General features: G+C 43.0%; 1 protein-coding gene and 1 long non-coding RNA gene across 7 annotated transcripts in view; one reads left to right on the top strand and one right to left on the bottom strand.

The window, feature by feature from the left end:
- Positions 1-23,859, top strand: part of DDAH1 (dimethylarginine dimethylaminohydrolase 1) — a 259,185-nt gene that overhangs the window by 98,113 nt on the left and 137,213 nt on the right. The window contains exon 1 of one of the 6 annotated variants that reach the window (XM_067726762.1): positions 7,650-8,219. The exons of 2 other annotated variants lie outside the window; for them this stretch is intronic. In XM_067726762.1, coding sequence (XP_067582863.1) covers positions 7,665-8,219 — 555 coding nt within the window. In that variant the 5' untranslated portion in view covers positions 7,650-7,664. Of the gene's footprint in view, positions 1-7,649; positions 8,220-8,316; positions 8,467-8,639; positions 8,781-23,859 lie in introns of those variants that run through there. 3 more of the 6 variants (XM_067726768.1, XM_067726769.1, XM_067726766.1) reach the window with 3 other exon arrangements.
- On the bottom strand, positions 4,657-7,813 carry LOC137218928 (uncharacterized). Its single transcript, XR_010940923.1, has 3 exons — positions 7,612-7,813; positions 6,759-6,832; positions 4,657-5,080 (listed from the first exon to the last, which is right to left on the bottom strand). It is a non-coding gene; the product is annotated as an uncharacterized lncRNA (long non-coding RNA).

Genomic DNA, 23,859 nt, shown 5'->3' with positions numbered 1-23,859 from the left:
GATTATATTCTGGACTTGGTGGTGGCAGAGTGGATGGAGAGACATGAATGGATTTGAGCCATTTTAAGGAGACTGATCTGTCAGACTTGATTGATTAAATTTGTAGACAAAGGAGAAACTGAAGCTAAGAATAAGCTCCAGTAAACTGGCTTGAGCAACAATCTGTGTGGATGGACAAGAGAATGGAAGGGGAGAAGGAGCAGACTGGACAGATCACGATGAACTCTGTTCTGGGCATGTTGACTTTGGAGTTCCTGTGGGACTAAACAGGGATGTCTCCCCGGTAGTTCTGAAGCTCAGGAGAGACCACAGCACCAGCAGTGATAGTTTGGGCACGGATGGCATTGAGGTGAGTTTGGAAGTCATGGGCCTAGATTAGTCCATCCATAGGAGGGAGCATTTAAAGTTGGAGGAAAGAAGAGTGAAGCTAGAGATCTAGCCTCTGGGAAACACCAACACTTAAAAGCAATGAAACAGAATCAGAGAGAGACAGAGGCAGAGAGACAGAGAGCTAGAGAAAAGAAGCCAGGAGAGAGCAGTATCACTGAGCAAAAGAGGAAAGCTGGAAGGAGAATTCCTGGGACATGTGTGATCTAATCCTATGTTAGTTAAAACAATTGTGGGTTGATACCAAATGAGCAAACATGACAATTCCCTGGTATTGCAAAACTAACATTTCATTGCTCTTCATAAGAAAATGAAGCAACTTCATTTCATAAGGAAATGAAGGGGGCTTATCAGAGCCTCAATCTATGTCATCCCTACAAACATATATTTGAGTAAGATACAATCATGAAAATACTTCTGGAAAGATAATATTGCAAAAAGCTCTGAGAAACTGAAAAAAATAGATTAAATGGCAGGGTCACACTAATGTCTGCATATCATCATAATACATCACAAACTTGTTATTCAAACTCAATACATTTATGTAGTACTTTGGACTTTTCAGGATACTTTGATGATCTCATTAGCCCCTGATGTGGTTATAATGAACTAGATGACTCTGGCATCAATGGCTTATTACACTGCTAAGAGAACGTAATAAGCAGCATAAAAAGAAGAATATAGACAGAGTTACAGAAATTCAGAAAAGGGAAATGTTGCTTGTGTGGGAGAGAGTAAGCTTTGAAAAGCCAAGAGCACTTACTGAGTGCTTACACTGTGCCCTGTTACTGAGGCAGGCACCGTATGTGTTATCTCATTTAAAGGACGTGGGTATGTTGAGTGGTAGAAATGGGCATTTTACACAGAGGTAGATGGCAACTTTGGTATTCATCATAGTGTCTGGCACAAAAGCGCAATAGCTACTAATATTAGTGGCTGTCATTCATTGAGTACTTCCTGGTGCCAGGTGCAACCCTTCGTACACGCTGTCACATTTCAGCTTCAATGCAACCCACTTTACACATAAACTCAAGTGACTCACACAAGTGAAGTCCCTGGTGAAAAACAAATCGCATACTCAGCTAAGAATTTTGAGGAGAATTTAATCATGGGCTGGCCAAAACGTTCGTTTGGCTTTAAGTAAAAAATAAAAGACATTTTTCATTTTCATGAAGAACTTTATCGAACAATGTATTCACTAACCGAGCTAAGTTTTTGGCCACCCCAATATTTCCTTTAAAAGGAGAAAGTTTTTAGAGGTGTGGGCAGAGTAAAGAGAACCAGTAAGGGATGTTGAGGCACCCAGAGACTAGCAAAAACAGGAAGTCATTACCACCCTTAGATGGAGATCATTTAAGGAACGTCATTAAGCAGATAAAGCTCAGCTGCAGTAAATTGGCCACTTCTTTCCAGAGCATAGAAGTTAGCAATTCTCACTTTGCTGCTTTCATCGATATTTTTACGTCAAACATTATGTCACGGTTATGTTGGATCCCTTGATCCCTTCTGCAACTACTCTGACCAGCATTCACAGTGCCAGCAAATACTTTGAGAAGCTGGTGAGGGTGGATGGCCCCAAGCACAGCCTCATTATGCATTGAATATAGCCAAATGCTCTTTCTGAAAATGCTGAATTGCCTTTTCTTCACATCCTTTTTTTCTTTCTTTTTTTAAAAAAAAATTTATTTATTTATTTTTGGCTGTGTTGGGTCTTCGTTGCGGTGCGCGGGCTTCTCATTGTGGTGGCTTCTTTTGTTGCAGAGCATGGGCTCTAAGTTCGCGGGCTTCCGTAGTTGTGGCTCGTGGTCTCTAGAGCGCAGGCTCAGTAGTTGTGGCTCACGGGCTTAGCTGCTCCACGGCATGTGGAATCTTCCCGGACCAGGGCTCCAACCCATGTCCCCTGCCTTCCCTGTGCCACCAGCAAAACCCCCTTATTTTCTTAATATTCATAATGTCGTGTGCTTAAAAGAGGACTTTAAAGTGTGCTGTTTACTACTTCCATGTAAGTAGTTACATAGGATTATCAGAACCCAGCCAGGAGCTAGAATCGCCAAAAAGAGGGACCACCAGACACAAGTTATGGTTATAGAAGGGTTGTTGCTAGAACCATGAAAAAGCAGGAAGGGAGTAAGAGGAATAAATATGTTAACCTTCCTTTCGTCTTGCCCTCCCATCTCCTGTAAGTGCCGCCCATTGGCCAAAGCCAACAATAACGGGATCCCAGGTGATACAGTCGATGAAGGTCAGTCCTCTCGGGCTCAGAGTAAGACAGAAAACAGTGAAGCATGGGTCTTGGGCACACCAAGATTACACAACTAGAATGCGGGAGGGACAGGAGTCAAAGTCAGGTTTATTATGCCTTATTGACTGCTTTTATGTATTTCTCTTCCATACATGTTGCAGGTGCTTGGTAAATATTTCTTTAAAGAATGAATTCCCAGGTGACAGCTGAAGAAACCAAGGTTAGGAGGGTATGCATCTTGACCTTAGGAACCAGAACCCTGGAACCATCTCCTAGTTTGTAAAATGCTGCCTGCCCATTTGACCAAACATAATTCACTGCTTGTATGTCAAAGGAAATCTGCAGCAGTCGGTTTCCTCCACAGTAAATCGTTTTGTGTCAAACATAATGATTCTTATCTGGCAGCACTGACTTAGTGTCAGAATGCAGACTTATGGAAGAAAAAAAAGAGAAGAATTCAGACTTATGGTATTTAACTTGATCTAGTATATTTTTAGTACTTGGGATGGATGAGGACACTTGAGCCCTCATTCTCTTTAAGGACTCCAACCCCTACCCTCAAACACCGAACCCCAGTGAAAGCAAATCTTGTATTTGCTAAAAATGGAGTAAGAAAGGAGTAAGGCAGGAATGTCTCTTTTAATCCTGAAATAATTGCTCTCTAAAATTGACTTCAAATGCAGGTCCAGAAATATTATCAATGGAAAAGAAAAATTGCCTCTGTATCAGTCAGTGTCTAGCTAGGAGAATATAAACAGCTCTAGGTATTTCAAATAGAGGGAATTTAAACAGGGAATTAGTTACAAAGATCTTGAAATGTGTGGAAGACAAAAAGGAGCAATTTGACCATAAGTCCCACAGTGTAATTCACAATTACATCCCCAGTACCTGGTATGTAGCAAAGGTTCAAAAATGTGTATTGAATCTATGATTACACTTGTGAGTGAGATTTGGTCTATCAACCTAGGAAGGCCATGGGTTCTGCTGGAAAGCATTAAGATACCTATATGACTCTGACGATTCAATGGATGTATGTGGTTTGGCCTTAGGTAGGAAATCATGTTCAAAGCCTTCTGAACCTGTCAATGCTACTGTATAGCACAGAGAATTCTATGTTCTGTGATAACCTGTATGAGAAAAGAATCTGAAAAAAAAATGAATATAGGTATAACTGAATCACTTTGCTGTATACCTGAAACTAACACAACATTGTAAATCAACTATAATCCAATAAAATTAAACAAAACCAAAAAAGCAAACAAAAAGAACCCAAAAGCTAAAACAAAAAACCCTCAAAACCTGTCAATGAATAATATTTAATGAGCAACTACTAGGTACGAGATACTATCCTAGACACTTTTCTAAGCATTTTGTATTATTAACTTTAACCATCCTAATAACCCTATGATAATGGATTCACTGTTTCCAATTTCATAAATTAGGATGAAACGGAGGCAAAGAGCTTTCAAGTAACACAACTAAGATCATACAACAAGAAAATAGCAGAGCCAAGCTTCCACCCACAAAGTTTGGCTTCAGAAGCTACATTCAGACTCCACACCATATGTCTGTCCACTGCTCAAGTGATGAAAGCTTAGTCTACCTTTCTACCATTATTTTCCATTTCCCCCATTGTACTCTGGGGCATAAACCAGCTAGCTGTTTCCCCAACCTGTTTCCTCTCCTTTCTGGGCTCATAGAAGACTATTTCCCAGCTCTTCCCTTTGGTTACTAAAGCTGTGTGACTGAGTCCCAGCCAGAGGAAAGTGAGCAGAGGTGATATGTACCACTTCCTGGCCTGGCCCATTAAGCCTCTCACACGTGGTGCTGAATGCTCTGTAACTTTCTTTCAGCTTGAGGAAGGTGAGCATGGTGAACTTGGATGCCATATTTGAAAGTGTTGGAGCCACAAAATGGAAGAAGGCCAGACCCCTGCATGTCACTTGGAGAAGAGTCAGGAACCAATCAAGACATTCTGCTAGCCTTTAAGTGAACAACAGATGAACTTCTATCAACTTTATTCCACTATATGTGTTGGGGTCATTTTGTTACAGCATCTAGAATTATCTTAATCAATACATACAGGATTTGAACTGATCTATCTATTGTTGCATGAACACGCATTTGGCTTTTGAACATACTTTTCCTTAGAATTCTCATTCTATCCTTCCAATTATTCACACCCTAAAAATTATTCAAGGCCTAAAAATTATTCAAGGCCTAAACCTTCAAGCAGCTCTCTTCCACTCCCAATAGCCACCGTGATTTCTTTTTCCCATAACTTCCTATAGCACTTTGTTGATTGTATCTCTCATGTGCCCTTAGCATAGCTCTCACTTTGGATGTCTTGTTTTCCCAGTAAGCTCTTCAAGGTCAAGGATCATGTTTTAATGCTTCTCATATGTCTCTGAAGTACATAACATGGTGTTGTGCCTTGAGAATTCTCAATATCTGTAGGGAAAATGAATTTATATATGTATTAGACTTAATAAAGCCCATTTTCCATTTGGGCTTTATTCCATTTCCCTTTTCTCAAAAGTAGTCCTTTATCACTCAAGCAGGAAGGCATGTAAGAAGTGATTTACTGGAGTTCATGTCTTTATTATTCTTTTCACCAATATACATATTCTAACACTTTTGGACAACTGCTTAGAAGAGACAGAAGGCGTGCTTATCAAATTTCAGATGACACAAAACTAGAGGTAATAAATAATGAACAAGATGACAGAATCAAAATGAGGCAAGTTGGAATGAAGATAACATTTAATAGGGATAACTGAAAAATTAGATTAAAAAAAAAGTGGCCCAATTTCAGTATGGAAAGACAGGGCTAACACCAATTTATAGGAAAAATCTTTCAGGTTTTAATTGGCTGCTGGGCTGACATGAGCCCAGAGTGGATACACGGGACTTTGTTTATAATTAGGTTCAGGGCACTTGGTGGCAAAGTATTCAGGCTCTAACAAGAAACGGGCATGAATTAAGGTTGCTAGGTGGAGACCAGCTGGAGGTGGATGAAACCTCAATGTTAGGTAATGGGGGAAAAAAGGTCCATATTTTGGCCTGGGCAAGCTCAGCACATAGGGCAACTTTCACCTGTAGCATTGGTGGGAATCCCCTGCTGAGAACACCATCGGGTGATTTCTGGACACTAATTTGGTGCCAATTTAGTATCAGCATGGATTCCCTGAGAGTTTTGCCTCAGAAGTAGAGCCCAGTAGGTCTCAAAGTTTTGTTATTTTACTTTTGGTCCCACTCCCCAGTGTCAGGGTGAGAGCTGTCCTTCACTTAAGACCCCTCACTTTCAAAGCTGAGAAATGCCATGTCATCTGGGTAAATTCAAGTCACCCTTGAGAGAGGGGAGAGAAGGCAGATCACATCTCCTCTGTTGCTTAGTTGGGACAACTGTTCCAGGATCCTTAGCTAGATCTCTCCTAGAAACCTACATTTCCTGAAAACTGGTATCAGAGTTCTGACAAAAAGGCTGTGGCCTTGACCTTGGCACTGGACCACCAAAAAAGCCAATACAATCTTAGGCAGTGTTAATAGAAGCCTAGCACCTGGAATAAGGGTGCTGCTGTAGTCTGTGCGGTCAGACCACAGGAAGAATTGTTTCTATTCCAGATACCATGATTTAAAAGGGATACAGGCAAACCACTGTGTATCAGAAGGAAGATGACCAGAATGTTGAAGGGATTTAGAAACCAATCACTAGTTACTTTTTGGTGGTTCAGGATCAAGGCTTGGAGTGGGTCAGGATGGCGGGTGGGATGCGGTGTCAGGTAGCATAGATAGCAGAACTGTCTTCAGATATGTGAATGCTGTCCTGTGAAAGAATGTCAGGTAATGCCAGAAGGCAGAACTGGGACCAGTGGGATTTAAGCCCACAATGAAGAATTTTTAACTGTGATAACTCTTCAAAAGTGGAATACACTTTGCAAGTAAGTGAGGTTTAGAATGTTCAAGTAAAGATCTGGTCACTGTCATAGATGTTTTAGCTGGAATTCCAGAACATTGAGTGGGAATTTAGATGAGAAGGTTTCTAAAGTCCTGTTCAAATCTAATGTTCTATGATCTCATCAATCTTAAAATTAGAACTATGCTACAGAACGTGAGGAAAGATTATTACCTGAGATTATTTTGGAGTTACTACCTGAAGTGGATCTTCCCCTCAAAAAGAGCAGAACCCATGGATTATGTAATCTGCAATGCGTGAGAGGAGAAAAATAGAAGCTTAGTACCATTAAGAAGGGAAAGGAACTCCCTGAGGGGCATGAAAAAAGAAACATTCAACAAATATCTCGGGAATTCCACGGAGTCTATACAGGCCTGAGGGAAAGGCAAGGGAGGAGTTTGGAAACCCTCTTTCCCAGTGACAAAAGAGTTGTGATGCTCCACGTCTGAAACTGCTCAAGGTGAGCGCACATCTATCGTGGAGGAAAGCACACTTGGTCTTTGCCTCCCTACCTCTGCGGGCCCTGTAGGCAAACAGAATCACATTCTTAGTAAGAACGGATTGTCCTTGAAATACTGTGAGTTTCCAGATGTCTATGTCTCTCTCTCTATGTGTCTCTTGGGCTCCTCCTCTTTCTTTCAGACAGGAAGGAATAACATTCTTTTAATAATCTAGAGTCTCACGTGGGGTGAGGGGTCATCTGCAGAGAAAGTCAAGGTAAGGTGGACTTGGGTGCGAAGACAGATTCTCACACTAGGAAATGGGGGTGGAGGTGGGGCGTGGTACCACGTGCTGGGCAACCTGGGAGCAGGAGAGTAGGGAGAGAGGTCAAAGTATCTGTCCACAAAGGAATCCCATCCTTTCCTTCCCGACCACCAAGAAGACCCCACAGTCGTTCTGTCCAAAACATAGCCCGCTCTCCAAGTGCGCCTTGGGTCCACGTGAGGCGTGCACCTGCGGCGGAACACAGGTAACGTCAAGTCCGGATACAGCGCGTTTTGGCCGAGCTCCCCTCACCAGCGCGCACCTCTTGCGTTGCCAGCTTCCTCGGCCGCTGCCTCTGGCCCCACTCCTCGTGCGATGCTCGCCACTACAACTCCCGCCTCAGCTGCCGCAAACCCGAGAGCGCCAAGTGGGCGCGCGGGCTGCGCGCGGGCCGGCGCCCGGAGGTCTGGGCATGCTCAGTCGCGCGGGCAGGGCTCCGGGCGCGAGCCGGGCTCCCGCTGCACCACATTCATCTGCTGCCAAGGGGAGCCGCCGGGCGCTCGCAAGCTCGGCGCGCGCTGCCCGCGGAAGACCCGGCTGCCGCGCCCCCCGCCGCCTCCCCGAGTCATGGCCTCGCTCGGCCATCCCGCCGCCTTCGGCCGGGCCACCCACGTCGTGGTGCGGGGACTGCCCGAGTCCCTCGGCCAGCACGCGCTGAGGAGCACCAAGGGCGACGAGGTGGATTTCGCCCGCGCCGAGCGGCAGCACCAGCTGTACGTGGGCGTGCTGGGCAGTAAGCTGGGGCTGCAGGTGGTGCAGCTGCCGGCCGACGAGAGCCTCCCGGACTGCGTGTTCGTGGAGGACGTGGCCGTGGTGTGCGAGGAGACGGCCCTCATCACCCGCCCCGGGGCGCCGAGCCGGAGGAAGGAGGTAACTGGCCGCCCGGAGACGCGAGGGGCGCGGCCGGGGACGCGCGCCGGGCCCTCCCGCGCCGCCCGAGCCGGACGTGCTGGGGGAAGCGCGGAAGTGGCCCCCGGGCTAGTTCCGAACTTCCCATTTAGGGGAGACGGTGTGTGTGCGAGAGAGAGAAGTTCATTGTTCACGCCTCCCGGCTGCCGGCGCAGCTTGGGTGCCTTCTAGAGGAGCCGACTGAGTGTGGTGGTGCGGACTCGGGCAGGTGGGTGGGGTGGGGAATACGTCTCATAGGCAGTTTTATTTGTAAAGATTAAAAAGCAGCGAAGACAGTGCAACTCTGCTCGTTTCCCAGGGAGCGGGGGCAGGGAGGGGTGCCGTTCCAAGCGGGCGGGCGGAGCCTGGGCGAGGGCTCCGGGGGGGCCGGTTGATGACCCTAAACCCCCAAGTCCTGCCAGGAGCTGGGAGCAGGGAGGGCCAGATGAATTAATGGTCGATGCCCGCAGACGTGGGTCGTCCCGAGTTACTTTTCGGTGGTGGAGAGTGAGTCCCGCAAAGCGGACTGGCAAGTGAATGAATGTAAGAAGACTGGCCTGTTGCTGAGCCGCGGTGTCTGGGTTTGAAAAGCAGAACTCGGTGTAGGGTGTTGGGTGTGTGTATGTGTCTGTGTGTTTAATTGGAAATGGTGGTTTCACAAATTCAATAATTTTTATTCTCTGTATTTTTAAGCTCATAGCAATTAGAGCTTTTTGTGTTCTCAGAGGATGGTGACTACTTTAAAATATTGCAGTTTGTGAAAATGTCTGTGATTGCTTTAAACACAAGGTAGGTTAGTGGGGAGAGACAAATAAGAGTGAGATTGGATTTTAAAATGCTGTCCGGCCTGGGATTCTTCTCATTGCCTGCTGAGAGCCCAGGGTCAAGACTCTTGGTTGCTATTGGCATCAAGTGGCATTGCAAGAAGCTGGTGGTTTCTTTCATATCTGGAGGGTTAAGGATTTTCCCTCCCTATTTTTCCTTTATTCGATTCGCATTGGAAATGCCTCATAGAGCTTGTAGTTAAAATATGCTTCTTCTCCACATGCTTCACTACTTGGTTGATAGAACTTTGCTTGGTCTGAGAGAATAAGTATATTTGATTTATTTCCCACTAAGATAATCAGCTTTTTTTTTTTCACCCTGCCTTAGCAGAAAACCAAAAGAGTAACAGGTCTCATTCTCTTAGCTCTTTTATCTCCTTTGCCACCTCTCCATCTTTGAATCTGTGAGATGACCCACTCTATTTTAAACTGATAAGCATGTAACCCCATTTGAATACTTTCTAATGTGTCCTAGGCCATATGACAAAGCTGTGGTTTGTGCTTAAAAGAGTAACATAGATTTTAAAAACCCTTTCAAAATGATACTCATTTGATGTGGCTGGTCCAATTTCATGTTGAGACTGTCATATATTTAATCATCCATTTCATTTTATTCCTATAATAAAACCTTTCAAATTTTGGCCTTCCTGATACTAAAGTGGGCATTGATCTGTCACCCTGTCAGATTTTGAGGCATACATTTTAAATGGGTTTCACTCTTCAGGCTGGTGGCCCACTGCCAGAGGCCACATAGTGTAATGGATAAGAACATCAGACTGGATCTAATTCTGTGACCTTAGCGAGTATCTCTTGCCTCAGTTTTCTCACCTGTAAAGTGGACATAATCATACCTATTTCATAGAATTGTGGTAATAAATTTATTAATCCATCAGAAATATAGAGGACAGGACATTTCATAAGTGTTGGTCGTTATTATTCACTTACCAATGGGTCGTGGAAGATTTACTCCTTGAGCAGTAAGAAGTCTCCTGTACACTGATGCAGTTACAGTGACATTTCCCTTTCCAAGGGTGAAGGGGAGTCTTCTTCACGCCTTAGGTTCCAGCCTAATCTGCTCATTAGCACTGCCTTCCAGCTCAAGTTTTCTGCAGGTGTGTGGTCCCGCCCCAAAACACCTTTGCCATTGCACCTGATCTGGGTTCCCAGAGTAATGGGCCTTCCAGCCAGAGAGGGGAATGCGGGCAGTCATGTTGGGTGGGGTGCTTCAGAGATTTCTTTGAAATCTCTCACAGTTTGCTGCCTACATTGAAGTTAATAAATTCTTGTTAAATGAATGAACAAATGAATTAATGAAATGCTAATTAGCTAATACCAGCAAGCTGATAATAATTACTTCAAGGACTTCTTGGATTGTTTTATATATATATATGTATGTGACACCTAACTCCCTAACTGAAACTCCACAACAGCTGAGGCATTATATTAAAATTATTAACACTGATCTCCTGTCTTCTCCCTCTGCATTCCATTTTCCACACTGTAGCCAACTGGTCCTTCTAAAACTCAGATCTGATCCTGTTCCTCCTCTGATTAAAATTCTAGAGGGGCCTCCACTGAGCCTGATAAACCCGTTGAGCTGGGTTCTGCTTGCCTTTCCAGCTTCAGTTGCATCTCTGACCCCACCCGAGGTGCCTCCCAATTCTTGGCTCAAGCCAGGTTCTTTTTTCAAGCTCACCAGGCTGTTGCTTTTATGGGTGTACATTCCTCCTTTGCCCAGTCCATTCTTCCTCCTTCCTCTCCTGCATTTTACCTGGCTGTTTCTACTCATGCTTCAGTTCTCAGCTTACGCTTACCATTCATATTATTAGCTAATCTTTATTGGGTGCTTACCATTGGCCAGACATTGTGCCGGATTTATGACATACGTTTCATTGAATGCTCACGTCAAATCTTTGAGCTCATTTCTATCATTATTCCTGTTTAAAAGTTGATGAAACTGAGTCTTAGAGAGATTAAATTGTCCAAGGTTATAGAGTGGAACTAGTGAAACCAGGATTTGAACTCAGATTTGCAGGACTCTAAAGCTCTAGTCCCAACTGTTGTGATATTAGATCTCACCTTCTCAAGCATTAGATTGGTTGTCCTTTTATGAGCACCTCTGTACTCCCTGTTATGGTATTTATCATACCATATGGTAATTGCCTGTTTATCTTTCTGTACCTCCCACTATTATGAAAACTGTGAGAGCAAGGATCATGTCTGCGTTGTTCAACATTTTATCCTCTGGGCCTTGAACACAATAATCATGTAGCAAATGTATTTTGTTGAACAAATTTGTTCATGATTTTAGGTCAACCTTCGTTCTCCCTCATTATGACATATTTGGTGTTTTGCAAGCATTTCTAGTCAGCAGAGTCCCACAAATTTCATTACAACTATAGGTGATTTATAACTGTTTTTCTCTCCCTCTCCCTTTCCGTGCCTCTGTCTCTTGTTGTTGTTTTGTTTTAATTAAAATCCTGAGAAGTTTCTTCTTAATCAAAGCATCATATTATATTTAATGACTTTTCTTTCTTGGAAGAAAGGACTGAGAACCAAACTAAAGAAAGTAACGCTTCTGTGAAAGCTCAGTGTTTGCGATAATGGGGCCTCCAAAGATTAATAAAACACAGACCCTGTCTGCAGCAAGCTTAAGTTTTAGTGAAGAAAACTGCATATAGAAACAGTCAGCGAATAATATTACATGTCTAAGAACTTTGTGTCTTCCGGAATATGAATGTCTTAATATGCTTAATTTTTTTTTTTTTTTTTTTTTTTTTTGCGGTACGTAGGCCTCTCAGTGTTGTGGCCTCTCGCGTTGCGGAGCACAGGCTCCGGATTCGCAGGCTCAGCAGCCATGGCTCACGGGCCTAACCACTCTGCGGCATGTGGGATCTTCCCAGACCGGGGCACGAATCCGTGTCCCCTGCATTGGCAGGCGGACTCTCAACCACTGCGCCACCAGGGAAGCCCTATGCTTAATATTTTGAAGACAAATTAGCCTTAAGAAACCAATCATATTTTAAATGAATCCAGCTTACATTTTAGAGGGGAAAAAAAGAGAAAGTTAACTTCTAAATGTCAAAGTCCAGTAAGCAAATATCTAAAAGCTATGACAGTGTGTGAGAATTGGGTTTTTTAAAAAATAAAAATTTTGTTTCAATTGTACATGTCCGCAGTACCAAATTCAAAAGGTACAAGAGGATACACAGTGAAAGTAAGTCTTGGACTTCCCTGGTGGTGCAGTGGTTAAGAATCCGCCTGCCAATGCAGGGGACATGGGTTCAAGCCCTGGTCCGGGAAGATCCTACATGCTGCGGAGCAACTAAGCCCATGTGCCACAACTACGGAGCCTGCACTCTAGAGCCTGCGAGCCACAGCCGCTGAAGCCCAAGCACCTAGAGCCCGTGCTCTGCAACAAGAGAAGCCACCACAAGGAGAAGTCTGCACACGCAATGAAGAGTAGTCCCCGCTCGCTGCAACTAGAGAAAGCCCATGCACGGCAACAAAGACCCAACTCAGCCCAAAATAAATAAATAAATAAATTTATTTAAACAAAGAAAGAAAGTAAGTCTTGCCACCCTTACCTCACCCTTGTACCTGACTACCCAGTTTCTTTCCTCAGAGGCAACTACTAATGCCATTTTCTTGAGTTTTTTCTTTTTTTCCAGAAAGTTTTTAGTACTTAATAAATGATTAACTGACAGAGTTTACTCAGGAAAATTGTCAAATATATCCTATGCCCTTTCACCCCTCTTTCAGGGCCATTCTGGGGTATTTGGTCTAAGAGAAAACCACACAAACTCATTCTCAAAAAGTGATAATGGCTTTAATTATCCTTGCCTGGAGCATTTGCACTGTTAGGGACCTCTTTAGGAAGAAGGCGATATGCTTAGCACAAAGTAATAAATCTCCAAAGTAAAAATAAACATTGAGGGGGGGAAAGGAGGGCATAAACGGAAGAGGTAAGCAATACATATTTGCATAGTAATTCCCCTTCTGTTGGGGCACTTAACTATTTGGACTTACATATTTGGGTCCTGGTTTATTCTTTGGTTAGGAAAAAAGCATAATTATATTGATCCCAGAGGCAAGGTGAGCATTAAGACCATGTCTAATGACCAGCCAACTTATGTGTGTGTGTGAATCCCCAAAGATGGTGTTATTATTAGCTCTATTTAAAAGATAAGGAGACTGAGTCTCTGGTAACCAAGGTTAAGTAACTTGTCCAAAGTCACACACAGATAATAAGTGGCAGAACTGAGCTTCTCATGAAAGTATGAAGGTCTTTTCTGCTTGAAGTGCTTGTTGCCAGTTGTGCTTAATCGTAATAGATCATTAAATCAATATAAAACTGCCCCCTGAATATCATTTTACACACTAAGGATATACAATATAACTTGGATATTAACTAAGTGAATCATTTTACTTCCCTCCTCTCCTAAATGAGAGTGGATTATTTTCATTTTAGTTAAAAAAATAATTCAGGCATTTACATGAAACCCACAAATTGCCCGGGCACACTTTACACATAATTGTGCCTTATTTACCAGCCTACTGGATGATTGCTTTTTTAAATGCACACGTGTCCTCAAACTTCTGTTTAACTTCAGGTGAGTAAACTACCCTAAACCATAATTAGAAATTACCCTGATTCTCACCAAGCTGGAACATGAAGGCGCTGGAGACTCTTCACATGGCGGCAGATTAAATGGTTCTTGATAAATTGTCACCTCCAACTGGTTAGAACAACTGCTCTCTTTCAGGGTGTTTCTTTTCCAACTCTTCTACATGGCCTTGGCAATAAACGTTTGGAAATTGACGTGTGTCTTGGGAACTGGGACACATCCCATAATGTAATCTACTCCCATGCAGCTGATCTTGAAAGCCTTGAAAAGAAAGAACATAATGATGAGTAGGGAGTGACTTCTATTAGATACTATCAGCTGAAAATGAACTTTCTGCAGAGATTCCTAGAATCATTATAAGACTAAGAAGGCAGCGATGGATCCCTTATAATTCACATATGCTGGGAAATTGCTTTTGCATGTTTTTGAATTCTTATTGAGCTCAGATTTCTTCAAAATTAGGTATCCAGTCCATTAATATAAACCACAACACAGAAAAATCTACTTAAGACTTTTGAAAAGATTTACCTTCTACTGTCTTTGCATCGTAAATAAATTATTCATGAACCTCAATATAAATTTGGAAATGCATGTTTAAAAAATGAGCGATGGTTACTATTTATTTTATGGCATTTGCTGTTAAAATCTGTAACCACTTCAGAAAGCCTCGTTTTCTGACTGGAGATCTGGACACGTGGTAGAGTTCATTCCCCTAATCAAGAGGTGCCATAATAAAGGATAAAATAGCTGAAACCTTAATGAGAAAAGGTTTCATTTCTATCTTATACAGAACACAGTGCATTGTTCACCCCGGGTAGTAGAAAAATATTTATTTACTGTAATGCAATCCCTGATGTTGCATCAAAATGCTCCCCTGACCTTTGAAGTTGGCTTTCACTGCTGTCCTTACACTGATACTAGGTATTTAATCTGTCAGAGTCCTCAGGTGCATTTCATAAACAGGCACTTTTCATCCAAATGGACAAGCAAGAGTAATCGCAAACAACAAATCCCATTTAAAAATGTGTGCGTGTAATGCCATCCCAGTTTACTTTGTCATTGTCAAATAATGTAATAATATACATTGTTTTCTTGAAACTGAGTGCTGAGGGGTAGTAGCACGTAGAAAGGAATAAATCACCAGACTTTAGACTGCTGTCTCTAAATGTCTAGATCATCTAAGCAAGTATGACCAGAGAAGTGAGCACAGCAGACTACGAAGATAGAAGTACAAATTAGTATAGGGTTGGTTTAATTTTGCCCAACAAATCAAACTGAATTAGTTTAACATAGCAAATTAAAGGGAATATAACTTTTAGTCTGCTTTTGTAGCTAGATGGGCTTATGGGATAAGCCGTTATTCTAATGAAGATGAATGTATCAGTATTTTGCTTGATTTGAATGTGAGTGAGTAAATCTTTGACTTCATTAAAAATATGTTTGCTTTGATTCCTTTGTTCTTTTGTTTAAGAAGTATTGATGTTTTCTAATCTGCTTCTGGCAGTAATGATGAGTGCCATGATTGTGTTAAAAATGACTGTGTTGGGCTTCCCTGGTGGCGCAGTGGTTGAGAGTCCGCCTGCCGATGCAGGGGACGCGGGTTCGTGCCCCGGTCCGGGAGGATCCCACATGCCGCGGAGCGGCTGGGCCCGTGAGCCATGGCCGCTGAGCCTGCGCGTCCGGAGCCTGTACTCCGCAACGGGAGAGGCCACAGCAGTGAGAGGCCCGCGTACCGCAAAAAAAAAAAAAAAAAAAAGACTGTGTTTTTGAAGGCAAAGGCACAATAGTTGCGTCACTCATGTAGTATGTTTGTGCCTTCAGCAACTGTCTAGACCCAGTGTTTGGTGGTGGGGAGATGTAGGTGAATTAGATACCACCGTTGCCCATAAGGACCTCACAGTCCAGCTAGGAAGGCAGACCAGTGGCAGACACTTGCAGAACAAGAGGACAGGGTTTTATGCCAGAGCTCTGTCTGGTGCTGTGGAACCTCCAGGGGGTGGGTCTGACCCATACCAGGACTTCTCAGAAGTGACAATTGAGTTAGAAGTAACCAGGGGAAGGCAGAGAGGGGCAGCCTTCAGAGATAGAGGGCACTGTGAGATCGGATGAGGGTGATTGATGGTACAGTGAAAATTAATTTCACTCATGTTGGGAAGGATGCAGGATTGAGAAAAGCCCACCTGTGGTCCCCTGATCTCTGAGATTTCAATTCCTAGTTCCAAGTTCACCAGGAGAACCACATCCTTAACCACGTTTCCTGGTTGGGGCCCAGAGGGAACTGGCTGCCTCGCACACTGCATTTCTAACTGCACTCCCATCTTTTCTCCTACCACGTGCTCCATCGAGGTCTGGCATTCCTTCCAGGATTCCTGAATAGCACAGTTTGGGAGTGATATAGTCTGCCCTGGAGTGGACTGAAGTCCACTCCAAATCTGAGATTAATTTCTTGAGGTTGCTAGAATGTCATTTGGCTGGGTAGTAATTTTTCCCCTTTGGCCCAAAATGTGCACATTAGGGTGTGTCAAGCAAACCCGGCATCTGCCATGTATAGGTGTATAATATTATCCATGTCAGTGGCAGGTAAGAGAAAACTTTCCTGTTTGCTGTTGAAATGTGTTTTTAGTCACAAATCTTTCCATCTTGGCAGTAGACACCATTGAGTCTCACATTAATATAAATCAAGTGCAGCTGAAACTGAGCATGCATTTATAATCATAGGCTGAATTTTGTACAAGCTACAGAAGGCTGCACGGTTGGGATACAGCACTATTCTAGATATTAGGAGACACTGGTTTTTATTTTTGCAGTGATAATGAGATCTAATATTCTTTCCAGCTTGGAAATGCTATACTTTCCTTTTGGAACTCAGGGTGTGTTAGGGTGGAAAGTGGAGGGTGGGAAAGTGATAGGGAGATGGGGACATTATAATAATTTACATTTGTGAGATGGGATTGGGGTTTGATGGATAAAAAAAATACTGGATTTTATTCAACCCAAGGCATTATACTTGTTCTACTTAATTAACCAATCATTTAAACTCACACCTTGCTAATGATAACCCATTATGATATGAAGTTGAATTTGCTAACTCTATTTCGAAACCTCTGCTTACTCCGCCATTTATATAGCACATTTGATAAGAATTTTTTCCCATAGAAAATGTTAAATAAAGGCCATTGAAAGAGCATAAGATTCCTAGACCCACATGATTTCTCCCATCACACATCACTGTCATCACTGTCTACCAGCGGATGTTTCTGTGATGAGTGTGAATCAATGGCCCAAAGAAATGGATAGAAGTAGATACAAGATATGTGCTGTGAGTTGTAACTAAAAGTCTTGACGTGCCCATAGTACTTCTTTCTTATAAACCCTCCATACATATGTACTGATTTCCATCTTGTGCTGAAAATTGACTTTTGTTTCCCAGATTTTGACTTCTGTCTTCCAAAAAATGCGTACAGTTATTTTTCTGAGTAAACATAAAAAAGTTAAAGATACTCATTTAAATGTAGCCTTTCTATAGTAAGCTGTGTATAGATTAAGACTGTGACACAGTAAGATATTGATGTAATTATTTTTTTTAACTTGGAGATATGCTTGTTGGCAAACTTAGACATTTTTAGCCTGAAATGATTCAAAAAATTGAAGTTAGTTAAATAATCTTGGTACAGTTACAAGATAAAAATAGAAGAAAAATACATCCATTTTATTCTTTGAATTTTTTTTGAATCATAAGGGAACTTTCATTTTACAAGGAAAGAGTAAGGTAACTAAAGCTTGGCTTTGGGTCATATTTTAGGACATTTGTGATATAGATGTATTATCCAATTCAAGTGATATAGATGTATTATCCAATTCAAGAGTTTTATGTGGAGGAGTTTAAATCTAGTGCTGTATTTTGAGGTACTCAAATCATTTTTGCTCTTGCTTTTGGTATTTTCCTAACTTTCTGTGTGCCATCTTAGTCCTTTATCAAGGGTCCTGGTTTTCTGGCTCCCTTTTCTCTGAAAGATGCACTGTTGGGAGAGAGAGGGACCCTAGTCAAAAAGGGCACTGGGGGCTTCCTTTGTGGTGCAGTGGTTGGGGGGGTCCGCCTGCCGATGCAGGGGACACCGGTTCGTGCCCCAGTCCCGGAGGATCCCACATGCCGTGCGGCGGCTGGGCCCGTGGGCCATGGCCATTGAGCCTGCGCGTCCGGAGCCTGTGTTCCACAACGGGAGAGGCCACAACAGTGAGAGGCCCGCGTACCGCAAAAAAAAAAAAAAAAAAAAAAGGCACTGATTTCTTCACTTTTCTCTGTTACTCTCAAACTAAACATCTCTAAAGCTTTAGGCCTCCCCTAATCTCCAAGCTTCCCCAAGCCACCCCAAATATATAAGTAGTTTAACTTGGAATAGAACACAGCTTCAAGACAAGGCTTTTAGTACAGTGTGTGTGTGTGTGTGTGTATCTTCAAATTGCTGCTCTCCACGTACTATCATGGGGTCATGAAATCAATTTAGTGAGTCATGTCCAGCTCTTTTATTTTTACTGTAATAGAATCAATAGAAAATGTCAAGAGTACATGACAACATAAGGTCAGTATTCTTTCATGAAACCTTTCACTTTATACATTTGTGTTTGTGTGTGTATTAATTAGGAATATAAAATATGTTTCTTACTCTGAGTCATGGTAAGAAAAAAGTATAAAAACTCACTGTATCTCCTTTCAACCAGACTGCACCACTCAGCCTTTTGTAAAAATTCTAGAGGGCTATGCCCATTGGCCCCAAGGTTCTCAGAATCATGGCCCAAATCCCAAATGCTTCTCTATGCATATCAAAGAATACCGATTTCCACTTGCTTGGGTTGACTTCTTACAGTGATGATGTCCTGGCTGTTTGGATCCCTGTCCATCCAACACCAACAACAAAAAGCATAATTGGGGAACATGAGGAGGAAGAAGACTGTCAACTTGACTATTTGCTGGGAGCTGATTCTACTTCCCCTTCTTTGGTGACATTCTAAACCAGTTAAGGGATAGTTACATTGACCAAGACGGGAAAGCATAGTTTCCATCTGAACTTGCGTCTTTTTCATGTTTTGGAGAGTAGATTTGGTGGCAGCATCAGACCCTGATCCCCTTGCATCAGGAGGGGTTGTGCTCCTGCATCTTCCCACCTGCAGCCCCCAGGTGGAAGCTGAGATCTGCACAGATGCCAGGAGACATCAGGGACCAATGTCCGGATTTGTCCTCTTGGAATGAGGACAGAAACTCAGAACACTTTGTTGTTGTTGTTGCTCAAAGAACCCCAGAATGTGTCAAAACACAGAAGGTGCTAAAACAATTATAATGTTCAAGTCATTCTCAGACCACTTCCTAAAAGGCCTAGAAGGGACCTTGAAAATCACTGCTTTCATCAATTTTTTCACACATCTGTGACACTAAATGGGTGTAAATCCAGCCCCTATGGAAGAATGCCCAAAGGAAATTTAGTTTTCTTCCCCAAGTAACTCATTTGGGGAGTTGGTGATGATGTCCATTAAATAGGAGACATCTGGATGGATGTATAGGTTGCAGTTCATTCTGAGAAAGTGTATTTGGCTGGTGAGTAATGAGCTAGTTTGTGACTATAGGGAAACAGAGCATCAGTTTTTCAGTGGTAACCCCCTTTTCACAGCTGAGCAGCCTATTACTAAGGGTGGAGTGTGCTCCCTCACACATGCTCTTTCGTCCCTGCCCACCCCCAAAAGGAGTGCTTTAAAATTTTTGATAAGAGACATTAATGATAGAGGCAAACAGTGTGTGGCTATGACTGGACAAATCGTGTGTTTGTAGGGAAAGGGCTTAGAAGTGTGCATCTTGGAGCTGTAATTACATGAGAAAAAATGGGTAGTGCGATTGTCATGATTGTGTCTGCATGTTTCTTTGTGAGCACTCAACTGGGTCACTGAAGCCTCTGAGTGGTTTGCAAGAAAACTGAGGATTAATATTGCTTTTAAACTGGACCCTGGAGAGAAGCTTCTTGGTGAGGGGGAGGAATGATAGGGATTTAAGTTAGGACATTTTCTTGAAAGTAAATGCAGGAAAACATACAAGATCTGAGGCCCACTGGCCTCAATGCAGCTGAGGGCTCAATTATGATTTGATACACGCTCCCTGAAACACTCGCCTGTCCTGAGGTCAGCCTAATGACTGGAAATTCCACAAATGTAACAGCTACTGTCCATTGGCCTGTTTAAAACACAAACACAAACGCGTGCGTGCGCGCGCACACACACGTTCTGAATCAGGTTTGGATAAAATCAGTTTTCTAACAGCGCCTTCCTTGTAAATAATGCTTCGTGGTAATGTGGGTCATCAAAAATGATTAGAGGGAATCTTGAGTCACATTATTTTGGTGGAACACTAGCCAGGAGAACTGTTTTTTTTTTTTTTTTTTTTTTGCGGTATGCGGGCCTCTCACTGTTGTAGCCGCTCCCGTTGTGAAGCACAGGCTCCGGACACGCAGGCTCAGCGGCCATGGCTCACGGGCCCAGCCGCTCCGCGGCATGTGGGATTTTCCCGGACCGGGGCATGAACCCGTGTCCCCTGCGTTGGCAGGTGGACTCTCAACCACTGCGCCACCAGGGAAGCCCGAGAACTGTTTTTTAAATGAATTCTACTTTTTCCCTGGGCTCTTTCAGTCTATGATCACCTCCATGTTGCCCTCCTTTCTTCTTGGTTTTACCCTTTTCTGGAGCTGTCAATGGAGAAGAAAGAGCGTGTGCAGTTCCTGGAGCTTCCCCACCCTTCTTTACACCCCTCTGGTTGGGGAGTTCCTGCAACACCATGGATTTGTCCTCATATTCTGGGTCTGGCTAGTGACTGTCAAAGTACAAGTTTCAACTCATAAGTGGATCATAAAGTCAACCTAGTGCATCACTCTACTTTTTGTTTTTTGTAATGAACTGGAATCAATATTTCTGATAGAAATATCAGAGTGTGTGCATAAGACAGCCATGTATTGTTTCATGTAACTTTTGTCTCCTTTATTCACATAGACACATATACATGTTCCTTTGTTTGTTGTGGATCCTGATGTAAAGTGTATTTCAATGACTGTGGGTCATTGACATCGAAATCTACTTATCTAGCAGACCAACATGAAATGTAAATACTGTCATTTTAGTTTTTGTTGACATTCTTCGCTGTTTGCAGCAACAATAGGATTTTGGTGTGTGTCAAAGGCACTTGACTTTCATTGAGCAAATGGGTAGCTTGATCTCAGGCACTCCTTTCATTACCTAATAGGAAGGTAAGGCCACTCATCTAAATGCAGCAAAGTGCTTGAGATGGAGAGGAAGAGAAGAAAAGCAAACGGTGGAAAGATAGTGAAAAAAGAGTTGGAAAGTCTTGGGCTTTTCTCAGTGAATAAGCATTTTCAGATATTAAGGACTCCCTCACATAAATGCTATAGAGTATTTCTGTACACTTAGAAGTGATATGTTCATTTGTAAAACCAAGTATGATGTTATGCTGTTACAGCCCAGGACGGCAGGTGTTCAGAAAGCACACCTCTTATTAAAAGGGCCGCATTAGAGCCCTGTGCACGTTCATGTTTTGTGGACTCCAGCCTCGTTTCCACTTATCCTACTCTCCCCTGCTGCCCACTGATATGTCCACTTGCATCTCCAGCTTGCTCCACTCCCCAAATCCATCATCGCTTGAGGTGCCTAATTGTCTCGGGTACTTCAGTCATCATCCGGGCATGCTCACCGGTCACACAGAGCCCGGCGTGTAGAGACACATGCCTGTTTTTAAACTGACTCAAGAGGCAGACTGACTCCTGCGACATTCCTTGAACTGTGCTCTCTCCTCCTTTCCATTTGCCCTTAGAAGGGGTGGAAGAGGACAGCTGTGAATTCAAACTGTGGTTCTCCTGCTTAATAGCTGTGTGGCCTTGAGCAAGCTGAGCTTCAGTTTCATCATTTGTGAAAACTGGAGTAGTTTTGATGACCCTATAACTTTGTTATGATGATTAGATCCATTTACATGTTCAAGTGTCTAGCAGTACCATGCAAGAGTAGCTCTTCCATCAGTGATCAATCCCTCCTCTTTCCGTGGTTATCCGCTTTCTGTCTTTCTAGAGAGCAGTCGTTCAAGCCCCTAAGGATTGAGGCTGTGCTTTTCTCTTGCTACTTTCTCTCCCTGGAAATTGGAGACCTCTGTCCCTTTGGCTGTGGGCTTGCTGCCTGGGGCCTGCCCAGACGAGACTCTGCCTAGAGTTGAGATTCACGGCTCTTGTATTTTGGTCTCCTGTGCTGACTCCACCTAAAACCTGCCAGGAGGTTGCGAAAGCCATTAGAAATATTCACTTGAGCCTCAGTGGGGTCTGGGCCAGTCCCCCAAAGCTGGTGCTACCAAAATAGGCAGGTGTAACGTGGGCCCTGGCTTTCTCTCCACCCCATGTTTTTAGGAGTAAGTCACCATATTCAACTGAATCAAAATATACTACCCTTTCTATGATTCCTCTTCATCCTCTGATCTTCTGAGTAAATGAATAGTTAGAGAATTTCTACCTTTAAGCTTACCATTTGAACTGGTTGTGTATGGGTGTTTAGATTTGAATTCACATTTATAACTCCTTTACCCATTTAATATCTTTTTCATTTTTAAGAACTTTTAAAATTCTTCTTACATTACAAGGTGAAATTCCACCTGGAGTTGAGTCTTGGTTCCATTTCTCAGTTATATCATCTTGGGCAATTCACAAGTTTCAGTTTCCAGTAAAATATCTTTTTGCCCGTCTCCCAGGGATGTTGAAGATCAAAGTGTTCCGAATACTGTGATGCCCTCTACAAATGTGATTCCACTGGTAACACTGTTATGATGAGCGATAGATTGTATCTAATGGTAGTAGTAACATTATTATTTAGGAACTGGAGATGTCCAGCTTATTCTTGATGATGTCTCTGACTGAATAGATTTGACCAATATCGCTGTGACCACGATGCTCTGATAACCCTTTGAGAGGGGGCCTGATAAAAAAGAGACTACCCTTAGCAAGCTCCAGGCAGCTCTAAAGATCTACTGCTTGTTAGCAAGGCCAACTTGGGCAGATAACATTTGGGCACAGTTTTGTCATCTGTCCAAAAGAGTACGTGACTTTTGTTAGTTCAACAAGCAATTACTGTCATTGAGTGCCTGCTGTATGTAAAACTGAAGAAGTAAACAAATATGACGCCTGCCCCGATGGAACCTGAAGTCTAACTGGGGAGATAAACGTAAAATAAATAATCACAAATATATGTGTACTTCACAACAGTGGTAAGGACCTACTGTATAGCACAGGGAACTATACTCAACATCTTGTAATAACCTATAATGGAAAAGAATCTGAAAAAGAATATATATATATATATAACTGAATCACTTTGCTGTACACGTAAAACATTGTAAATTATACTTCAATAAAAAATGATAAAAAATAAATTTTAAATTAAAATATTTTTTAAAAAGTGGTAGGTGCTGTAAAAGAAAAGGATGACTTTCCTCATAACGTTGTGAAATGTTCATAAGAGACCTCAGCTGGAAAGGGCCTGGATATCAGTTCTTAGGTAAGACCTCTTATTAAATAGTAGGCAATAAACGTTTGTTGGTCAAATGATAAATAGCTGGCTGAATATGGTGTTACCAGAGAACCTCCCCCAGGCAGTAGAGAGGTAGGTTGTCATTGAGCAGGACCTGGACTAGAAGTCTTCAGACGTCTCTGCTTAAAAGCTGTGTAGCTCTGGGCTCATGGGCGATTGCTGTGGACTTCAGGATTCCCCCCCCCAACCCCGTAAACTGGGGTGATGCTGCTGTCTGTCACCCTCTGTTGTGCTGAAGTGAAGAAACGAATGAAAGCACTATGTAAGGATCATGGTTGTGGGTATTACGTAGTGGCTGCCTCTGAACTCTAAACCCAGCACCTGTAGGAACGGGCCATGGCCTGCCCTGTCACATCACCCGAAGACGGGTCCCCAGTCCCACAGTCCTCTGCTGAAGCCTTAGGACCAGCTCTTGGGGTCCCAGCCTGCCTGAGATGGCTCTCAGACCTTTGATAGCAAGATCTACAGCAGTGGCATGGAGTGTATCTGGCTTTTTACCCCATGTTAAGGGACTAGCTAGCTTATGGGACTCCTGGGAGAGCCCTCTAGCTATGA

Source organism: Pseudorca crassidens, chromosome 2 (assembly GCF_039906515.1).
Source record: "Pseudorca crassidens isolate mPseCra1 chromosome 2, mPseCra1.hap1, whole genome shotgun sequence".
Taxonomy (NCBI): Eukaryota; Metazoa; Chordata; class Mammalia; order Artiodactyla; family Delphinidae; genus Pseudorca; species Pseudorca crassidens.
Note: the sequence above shows the minus strand (reverse complement) of the source record. Positions and strands in the feature narration are given on the sequence as shown.